Source organism: Cydia splendana, chromosome 14 (genome assembly GCF_910591565.1).
Source record: "Cydia splendana chromosome 14, ilCydSple1.2, whole genome shotgun sequence".
NCBI classification, from domain to species: Eukaryota; Metazoa; Arthropoda; class Insecta; order Lepidoptera; family Tortricidae; genus Cydia; species Cydia splendana.
Window position 1 is genome coordinate 6565467 of NC_085973.1, and position 10149 is coordinate 6575615.

At 39.8% G+C, this 10149-nt stretch overlaps 1 protein-coding gene across 2 annotated transcripts; it reads left to right on the forward strand.

Moving 5' to 3' along the window:
• The first annotated feature begins 1148 nt into the window (after positions 1-1148).
• LOC134797129 (uncharacterized) lies at positions 1149-9657 on the forward strand. Of its 2 annotated transcripts, none has more exons than XM_063769366.1 (2): positions 1149-1362; positions 8192-9657. In XM_063769366.1, exon 2 carries the CDS (start codon positions 8193-8195, stop codon positions 8688-8690), a length of 498 nt encoding a protein of 165 aa, XP_063625436.1. In that variant the 5' UTR covers positions 1149-1362; position 8192; the 3' UTR covers positions 8691-9657. The 2 variants fall into 2 exon arrangements, with proteins under 2 accessions (XP_063625436.1, XP_063625435.1); XM_063769365.1 differs by lacking the exon at positions 1149-1362 and adding an exon at positions 7235-7710.
• Positions 9658-10149: the final 492 nt, after the last annotated feature.

The following is a 10149-nucleotide window of genomic DNA, read 5'->3' on the forward strand; positions in this document are numbered from 1 at the left end:
GAAAATTTTAAAAAATCATGCTAGTTCAATAATTATTTATATGAAAGTCTAATAAAATCACTTAAAAAAGTAATTAATACAATGCCTCAAGGGCCTATTTTAGATTTAAGCTAGTTATTAATTTCGTTTAGTAGTACCACTGTATATATATTGTATGTAAATAAATGATTAAAAAAAATTTATTATTGTCCATAAATTAAATTAAAAATAGGCAATGAAATTAAATATTAGGTAGATAATTCAGTATTTGTTTGTTTGTTTCTTATTAAAAAAAAAAATCAGCATTAAGAGACTGGAGACATTTCGAAATTATTATATAAAATTTAATTTTGGTAGATTATTTTTATTGCTTGTAATACAACTTGACGTGTAAAAGTGCCTTTGTGGCCTATTTCCCAAATGTTTCAGCTTGAGTTTCTATGTCCATAAAAAAAAGGTAATAGCATAAAGCATAAGTAATGAGTATTCTCTCATAGCGTTCTGTAATGTAATTAGTAGGTACTGTCTAGCGGTCTGGCTCTAAGGTTGGATAGGGATTAATGTCCAGTTGTTTTTCGCCCCAGTTTAATCTTTCAGAGGGATTTTATTGCCATGGAAGCCAAGGATTACATTACTTAATAAATCTTGTATAATTAATATATTTATGTTCATTTAATAGTATTGAATATAAACATGTCACTAGGACGAATACAAATGGAAAAAAGTCAAGTTTCATACCTACTTGACTATAATTTTTTTTATGTTATTTTGTAGGTACTTGAAGAGCGAGTGCTACGAAGTTTAGAAAAATAGAAATAGGTACATATGTAATCGAATAACTGACTTCTCGTTTAATTGTTATATCTATTTAATAACATGGAAATGGAATGAAAGTATTGTTAAAGTTCACTGCCACAGCGTCCTTTGTTTTAAAGGAGTTTCAAAGGGATAGCGATTGAATACATTGCGTAGGCGTGAGTGTGGCATTTAAGTTTCTATTAATATGGTGCACTCGTGGTATTTGAAAAGGTTAAGATACTTTAATATGGGAAAAATTATCAAAAGGCACGGATTAGAGTGAGGATAATGAGGTATCCTTTGCAAGGGGCGCATTGGCCCCCCTCCCCTCCGCCCTATAAATCACCGAACTTACTTATGTATGGGACGAACGGGCGCAGTTTGGCGCGCGCCGCCGGCCTCAGCGGACGTCTGTGTACTGTGCTCGAGTATGTTGCTCTGTTTGGACAAGTGCTAAGTTGATCGTTTGTGATACAGCTCGTTCGGGCTCGCATCATGTGTAATTAACAGTTTGATTTGTACACAAGTGTTGCATTTATTGTTCTTACGGATTGTTGGTGCCACTGGATTGTCATTTGTCATCAGGTAATTTAATTGATAATTAATAACTTTTTTTTTCTTTACTATTTTTTTAATATTTTTTTTTATTAAATTAGAATAAATAGGTGAAGAGTTTGTGACTTTTAACCGTTGTGACTGCGAAATTGGAATAAATGGTAATTTTACGGAAATAAAGTTTTTGATAAGCGTGACATAACTGCCTAGTCTTTCTTTAAATTTCAACTGCGTATTCCATTTTAAGTGACTATTTTATTTTACTCCAAGCAGATTCTGACACATGGATCAACTTAAAAAAAACGACAAAAGTGAATTGTTGAAATTTGAAATGAAAAATGACTTCTTATTTTTTATTAGGTAAGTAGGTACCTATTATATGGATAACAAAGAAAACCCGGATATTGGTAAATATTGCTAAGCAAAGGAATAAAGAATAAATAGTAATGTAAGATGATAAGTTCAGGTGAACTGTAACTTACCATCTGTTAGAAAGTAATTAAAATAATTAAAGTTAATTAAACATGAAATAGTTAATTAAGATTTATCACAAGCAGATAATGAAGACAGTGATATCCTTATTGCTGAGATATTAATTTCAGACGTGTTTCAAAGCTGTTCGGATAATTTTTACCTGACCATCCCCTTTTTCGTTGCCGTGATCATAGCGCGCCGTCTCCTTCTCTCCTCGTGCCGCAGGAGCGAGCGAGACGGAAGCAGGTGATTCGGATTCGATATCATTTCTAACGCTTTTAGAATAGGCGCTTGGAATTTCTTCATTTTCAATTATGATCGCATTGACTCTGGCGAGCCAGTCAATATTACGTTATGTAGGGTGTTTCGTCAATGTCTGATAGACATGTTTTTTAATGTATTACGTATGTACTTGACTATTATTGTAGGATGACAAAATGCGTTAATCATAAATGCTTATCAAATCTAAGAAGCCCTTTTTAATCGTTTGTTCTTATACGTAATTACGACATTTTTTGTGGATTTGCTAAGTTTCATGATTAAAGGAATTTTAGGCACTAGTTAATAACCAAATGTGACGTCCCACAGCTAAAGGTACCTTATAGCATTTGGCGCTTACGCTATTATTAACGCCGCTCCAATATTATTACGGTGCTATGCGACGTAAGCGCCAGCCGCCGTAAGGTACCTTTTCTCGTGGAACGTCACAAATTGCTGTATAATTGTTTTTCAATTTTAAACCTAGGTTACTACACTTACTAGGTACTACCTACCTACCTACCTAAAAAAAACTTGCAAATTACAATCCCAGAATGCATCATTATTTGTTCAGCGCTAAGCAATTATCCCCCACTACCTTTTTTTGTCGCGCCGCACTCGCTCCAGCCAGAACTCTAGCGTCCCGTCTAACTGTTTCGCCTACGGTCTGGTATTCGCCTAAATTCTCATAAGTACTCATCGGATGGACTTCTGATTTTATCGCTTTTAACTTTAGAGTTCGTCGTTACACGAGTCCGGCTTGTGATCTTTCTTTGTCTCAAGAAAGGTTGACAACGCTTTTCCTTTCTAATGAAACAATTGATATCTTAAAATGATTAAACGACCTTTTAGGAAGGGATGAGTCCTTTCTTCGTTATTATTAAACCTGTAGAAATAATACCTGCATGAACAGCTGGACGGAATGGAGTCATGGCCATAAAAAAAAAACAAAAGAACATTTCACAATGAGAAAATAGTTATGCTTCCACCCATGAGGTTTTATAATCTTGTTCAAAATTTTACTTAATTTACGCCCTTGTTACCTCGACTCTTTACAATTCGGAGCCACAAAGGAGTCTGTTGAAATTTGCGTCATTGACAATTTCATCTGGACTAACTGCTGAGAAAAACGTCACAACTTCGTTGTTAATGGCTTTGTCTTTCAAGGTTGATCCCTATTACTGAATTATGCGTAATTTAGGCTTAATGGATCATTAATTACATGAATAACTATTTGAGGTACCTACCCACTAGGTACATTAGCCTACATTTTTCCATTAACCTTGCTGTAAAAGTCCTCCACAGAGTAGTACACTAGCGCGGAAAATTTTCTGACTCATTTTTCCGACAAAGCTCGAATTTTTGCGGCATCAATGTGTTAATTGAGCTATAAGGAAGGAACTGTCTCAGTCTAATACGATCTATAAGCATAAGTACCTTCCCCATCCAACTTTCTTCCCGTGGGAAATGTGCCAAGAGCGTTCCTAGGTTTCTTACTGCGCGAGGAGCTTTAATAAAGTTCCTCTTAACCACCTATTTTGTATTCATTCTAGGAAATTAGAAAATTGCTGGAGTCACGCTCATTAGGTCATCGGGTGCAGGTAAAATTTTAAACGTTTTACGTAGAATCGCCAACTTTATCAACTTTGTCTCGGAGTTTGAGTGGAACGTTTAAATCCCTTTCATTCGACCTTATCGTGAATGTGTAAAAATTCGCCGCTGAAGTTACGTAATGACGTCACTCAATTAACACGTCATCTCGACATGCTCCGGTAAATTGTCAGAACGGAATATTCGGACGGCATTAAAGAGGAAGTAATACACAAAGCCAATAACTTTAAAAAGAGCGTCAACTACGTGGCCATTACGCTTGATTTATTCGCGCGGCCGTCCATTGTCTGCGCCTATCACCGCTACAGCTTTATATTCGTAAGGTATAATGTATATTACAGCAGTATGGTAATTTTGATTAGTCCTCATGATAAATTACGCGGTCGCTTCCACGGGTCCCTGTCGACGATTCACGGTTGCGTTTTAACGGTTATTTCGCTTTGCGCAAAGTTTTCACTGCTGAATTCGTATTACCAGTTTAAAGTTGTCGTATTCCGCAATTTTAACGAAGTTGAATATAATTGTGGATAAGTAAATAGATTAGAAGTTTCGCCTTATCTAAATGGACTACGACATGGAAATTCCTATTTTTGTTCAATTTACAATTTGCAGTCTTCTTCATTGTTTATTTTAGTTCGCTTTAAGCACGTATCGTTCTTTAGTTGTTTCGAAAGTACATTTTGCGACGTTAACATAGTTTTCCCAAGCGGACGCGTCGCCGCGTTGACCTAGAAACGATTTAATTGTAATAGATGCATATGTCGGTTCTTGGATGCTTAATGCTTATTGCACAACATTTGATCGGACGATTGTGTAATTTATCTCTGTTCAGTAATTCAACAGGCATTATAAAACGTTCATCTTCTAGATTTGTTATTTTCTTTGAGTCGTTTATGGCGATAACAGTCCTATTGTCTTAACAACAGTATCACTTTGTCAAAGGGTATTTGGACAAGCTGTTTATTTTATGGAAAGCAATTCATAGAGATCAGCACTTGTACGATATAACCCTGTTAGCGTATCGATCTACTGCGCACGTTTGCTTAGATGACTGTAATTTACAAATAGCTAGTTTCGGTTAAATTAGTGTAGTCAAACCATTGTTACTTTCTCAAATTGAATTGGTTGGTTATGCAATATCTTTGTAAAAAAAGACAGGTATAGGTATTTTAAAAAGAAGAGTTTTCAAGTTATTGGTAGGTACTGTCGGTAGCTATTTGTTGTATAAGAAAATAAGTTACTTGTCGTTGTGTTATGGTGAGGCTATTAAGGGCAAGCTAGGGTCGGAGAAAGTGTCGGTGCGGCTTCAACAGCTCATTCTTTACCCATAACTTCTATTTCGATTTAAATGTCATTCTTAACATTGTGGGTAGCTTAGCTTGTTTGTCTTCCCATTCATGTGAAAGGTTATCTATTTATGTTACTGGGATCATTGTTAAGAGTATTGAACATCAAAGTCACCCACTCGCTCCCGATCAGCATATTACATACTTCAAATCTTCCCAACAAATATCGGCACACAGTTATTCAATGTGATAATATTGAACTGAAATTTGCTATCAGATACATTACTATGTATGTACGATAACGGTCTGATAATCCGAGCCACCATGACATAACTCGTTAATGAATGCAACCAATAGGCCGGTTTTGAATATTCCGCAAACAGTCTGGTTCGTGACAGTTTAAAGGTATCCGGCAATCTTGAACGACCTTGCAAGCGTCAACCTTATTAACACTTGCGAAATTATAAGACTGCTTCAAAACCAGTACCAATTAAGATTCACAGACTATTAAGTTCCAAAGTTAACTTAAACACGACTCTTATAGCAATTTTCGCTTTATGTATGATAGTAGTGCTCGACAAGACTTATTTACCTACCATGTCAACCTTGTCTTTATCCGTCAGCGTCACCCACTTAGATAATATCTAAAGCTTGGCTTAAAAAAGGTCCGCGTTTTGGTAGCGTTTCAAGCGCATACGTTTCATGCCCCCAGCTCGTGCGAGACAGAGAAAAGAAAGTGCAGGTAGTAGTAGGCAGCGGGTGAGCCGGGCAAGATTTATTAGATCGTAACTGGTATGGTCGCGCGGCGCACTGTCGCCGCTTCTAAAAAAACCGGCCAAGTGCGAGCCTGCGGCGGGGGCTTCTCATTGTCACTATTTTATGGTTTCAATTGCCCCCGTCGCTGGGCAACTTTGAACTGGTGTGAGTTCGATGGCGAGTTTCGAAGTCAATCTGTTCATTTAGATTTAAGCTAGTTATTAATTTCGTTTAGTAGTACCACTGTATATATATACATATCTTGTATGTAAATAAATGTTTTTTTCTCATCTGTTCATGAGTCGCAATCAGGCAGTTAATAATGCCCCGTTAACTCACTCCGTCACCTCTCCTAATATTAATCTATTGCGATAAGCGGTTTGACATAGATTAGTAGTGTAATTATTTAGGTCCATAATTGTGTTTTTATATAAGCACTGCTTTAATCAAAACGGAGAATGCCCCGACAAACCAGCAGAATTTCGGCTTTCTAGGTCAAGCGCTTCGAAAGTTGCAGTTTCGTGAATTTTCCATAAGCTCTCTGTTACTGTCACTATAGAACCCTTGTGGTTCACCCGTTACATGTATGATAAGTTTATGTTACTTTGATATGTTTTTATGATCCGGGCAGTCATGATTGATGATTCAAACCAAGAATTGTGGTTAGTTGTGCACGGAAACAATTTCAAACGATTGACATGGAATCATACATACCAAATCTAGTAAAAACCGATAACTTAAATAAAATCGTATCAATTATAATATAGGTACCTATAAAGGTTTTATATTACAATCCAGGCAAAATTTTAATTAAACCTCGTCACAGACGCGATGGGATTGCGTAGTTTCCTGTAATTTCCGTTGCTAATGGCGTCACAATATGAGAAATATTCAACGTTTTTGTTGAAATGTTCCTAGGTTTAATATTGAAGTTTCCAGACGAGGATGATAGGTTGGAAACAGTCGTTTTAGAGCTACGACACGTATCTTGGAACGACTTTCCTTTCGATAATAAGATCGAGCGCGGCGGGGCTAGACTAGACATTATTAAACCCAAAGTCTGTACCGGATTACTTACGACAACCAAACCTAAAACACTTGGCTAAATTTCCAAATCAATAATCAAACACAATGTTCAAATAGTGATATCATCGTGTATTTTTCTACATATTGTTGACAGTATAGTGCTCTTATAAAATGATTGGACTCTGACAGTTTCCATTTTGCTTTGTTATTGTGTCGGGAAATCGGAGAGGGTCGTTGTTAAACCTTGAGAGCCCTCCATGTTTTCTCGTTACCCTGAAATACTGTTATCAGGCTGTGTAAAGACGCATTCCAGTACAGGTGTTGTTTGATCTTCAATTTATATTTACCTCTGAATTATCTCCTTTGTTGATGTTATTTTCTCTAATTCGTTCTGTAATTTCCTGGTCTGCTGTAAAGTGACCTAGGATAGGATGTTTTCTGTCAGAAATCTTTATTAATTCTTCTTTGTCTATATCTTGAATGAATAGGCTCTTGCAGCGTAATTACATTTTGCGTCTCAGGTGACCTCTACTGGGGATTTCACTTTTACAATATTGTTGTGGGCCGATGGTTTGGTGGCCACGGTAAACGATTGAGCCGTGGCGGCAAGTCAATAGAGTCCAAAATGACGGGGCCCGACGTCACGGCTTCCTCTCCGCACGACGTATGTACGTAGCCGTGCACGAATGACGCAATTGGCTTTTTCAATGTCTTATCTACAGTGAATTGAAGTATGTTGTCATTGTCATTCGCCGAGCGATCGCCGCGCTGCGCACGCGTCGCGCTGTGAGCGGTTTATTTTTGTTTCACTTCTCTTTTTTACCGTCGTCGAGGACAAAGTGACGGATTACTCGCTCGTATTGTGCCAGTGTTTTGAACTTTGCTGTGACATTGAGCAGTGTTTAATCAGCCCTGTGATCATGCTGGTTTCGGGACTGTTCGTCTTGACTCCTGATATATCTTTCAGGTGGGTGTTCGAACTGTGTCGCTGTCAAGGTGTCGCTCCGCTATTTCGTTGTTGAGTTTTAAAGTACGCTCCTTTGTTTTGCTCGTGAATCGCCGCCTATAATAACAATTGTAATTAAAAACAAGCTCGTTCCGTGACAAAACATGGAGTTATTGCCTTCGCGGTGTAATAAGGTCATTAAATCGTTCACAATCTTTACCTCGACGCTTTGTTACAATTAGTTTTTGAATAACGGCCAACGTAGGTGTGACTCAATGATGACGCTACACTGAAAATATTGAGTCCAATGAATGAAAATAATATGCTGTATGAAATATAATTGTATGTTACTTTCGATTGGATACTACGCCGATCGCCCGAGGCGATGAACAATTAGTTTGCTTTCCCATGAGTTTTCCGATTATGCGCGTCAGTGATTTTGCATGGGTTTTCCGATTCGGTGTTTACTGGTAGTTAATACTAGTGTTGTTTGTTGTTGCAGGATGACGCCGCAGGAGGAGCGAGACGCCCGCGGCGCGGGGCTGGCCGGCTGCGCGCTGGCCGACGCGCTGGAGGACGACATGTTTGGCCCGCCGCGCACTGAACCCGCCGCTCGCCCCAAGCTCTCCATGATCTCCGCCCGGCTGCGCGCTAATGAGGAGCGTAAGCGCGTCATCGAGATCTGCTCTCAAAAACTAGAGAATATCGAGGACCCCGCGCGTGACCTGCGCCGGTCCGTGTGCATAAACAACACCTACTGCAGGCTGAGCGAGGAAGCTCGCCGCGAGAAGGAAGCGCGCAGACGCCGCGCGCGGGAGGAATGTGACGACTCCTGGGTCGGCAAGAAGGCGCGAAGGGCCGTCGAGGACGAGTGCTTAGCCCTGCTCGACGCCATCCCAGAGCTCGGCGACGCAAACCTCGGCTGCGCGCAGCTGGCGCGCCAGCTCCCCCGCCAGGACGCGCTGCTGCCCCCCAGCCTGCTGACGGTGCTCGACTCGTGACCGCGCAGGCCGGCGCACCTCACCCCGCTGTGAAGCGAGCGCGAGTGAGCGCTCGTGTGACCCCGAATGCGCCCGAGTCGCTGACCGCGTTACCGGACACTGTTCGGAAACAAATGTGTCAGAAGAGCCTGCGCGGCCCGGTATGCGCGGCGGCTCGAGGCGGGACAGTGTGTTATCATGGACGTTACCCCGGACTGACGTTTAGCCAATTCTTTGTTATTAAGGAGTACTTACTTTGTTAGCGTGTTTTTTACTATTTAGTGAAAGTTGCTCAGGCGCTACCGACGGGCGCGGTCCAATTAGTGTTCAACGATTTATTTTATATTATCGCACAGTTGAAGTGTTTGGTTGGCTATGACGTCGCGTCGTGTCGTGGGACTCGGCGAGTTAATGATTCACATTGGAGAATAGTTCTAAGCGATTATAATGTTACATTATTGTACTATACATAATTTAAAGATAGTGATTAAGAGATAGTGCAAAATGACTGGGAACGGCTGTGCCGATGCGCTAACGTATTATTTTTATTTGAATAAGTTTAGTACGGGAAGTTCGGTGCGAACTAACCGAAACACAGACAGTTTCTAAACATCCGATCACTTGGAAAGTAAAAGTGCATTGCGCTGCACATAGCGTTTACAACGCGAGGCGCTCTACCGCGAGTTACGTTAGGCGCGAAGAAAAAACACCTTCAATGGTCTTATAGTCGATCTACGCGATATCTGTGAACTAGTCGACAACACTCGACGGCCGCGCCGCGGTATGCGCGGCACGATTTTGTCACGTACCACTTTCCTAGCTGTACTCTTCCTAGTGACGGAAAAATTGAGTTGAGTTGTTCTGTCTATTATATTTTAAAGCTGTTACCGTCTTATAATGATTATATTTTGTTACCAATGTGTTTGCTGTTTGTTGCAAAATGTTACTCAATATTAATTTATTGTATTATGCGTAGAAAAGACTAAAAAAACATCTACGCTCTTATGTTTTTTTTAGTCTTTTCTACACATTTTTTTAGTCTTATCTTATCTGAAACAATAAGGCTGTTGGTAATCAGTCGGCAGATTGTGTAATTCGTGAAGAAATCATTGGTGTTTTCCAAGTAATTTTCTTTGGAAATCTTAATTGTCGCAAAATATATTGGTAGTGCCCGTTTCGCCCCTCTGAATGGTAAATAGGTACCTGGGGTGGCGCGGGCCGGGTGGGCGGGGCGGGGCGGAGGACAGCGTTCCCAGCACTCCTGTGATATTAGCCTAGCCTGTGTGTCGTATTCGTGCTAGTTTCCCAAACGTTTGGACATTGTGCTGTGTATCAAAAAATATGCTTTGAAAATTGATCCCCTTTCTTTGGCCATTTTATACGGATTAACCGGATTTTGAGGCGATACGCCTTTAGCATTTAAAAATTTTGACATCGTAATGTGAACATTTAAAAAGTAGAGTTTTTTATTATTTGGGAC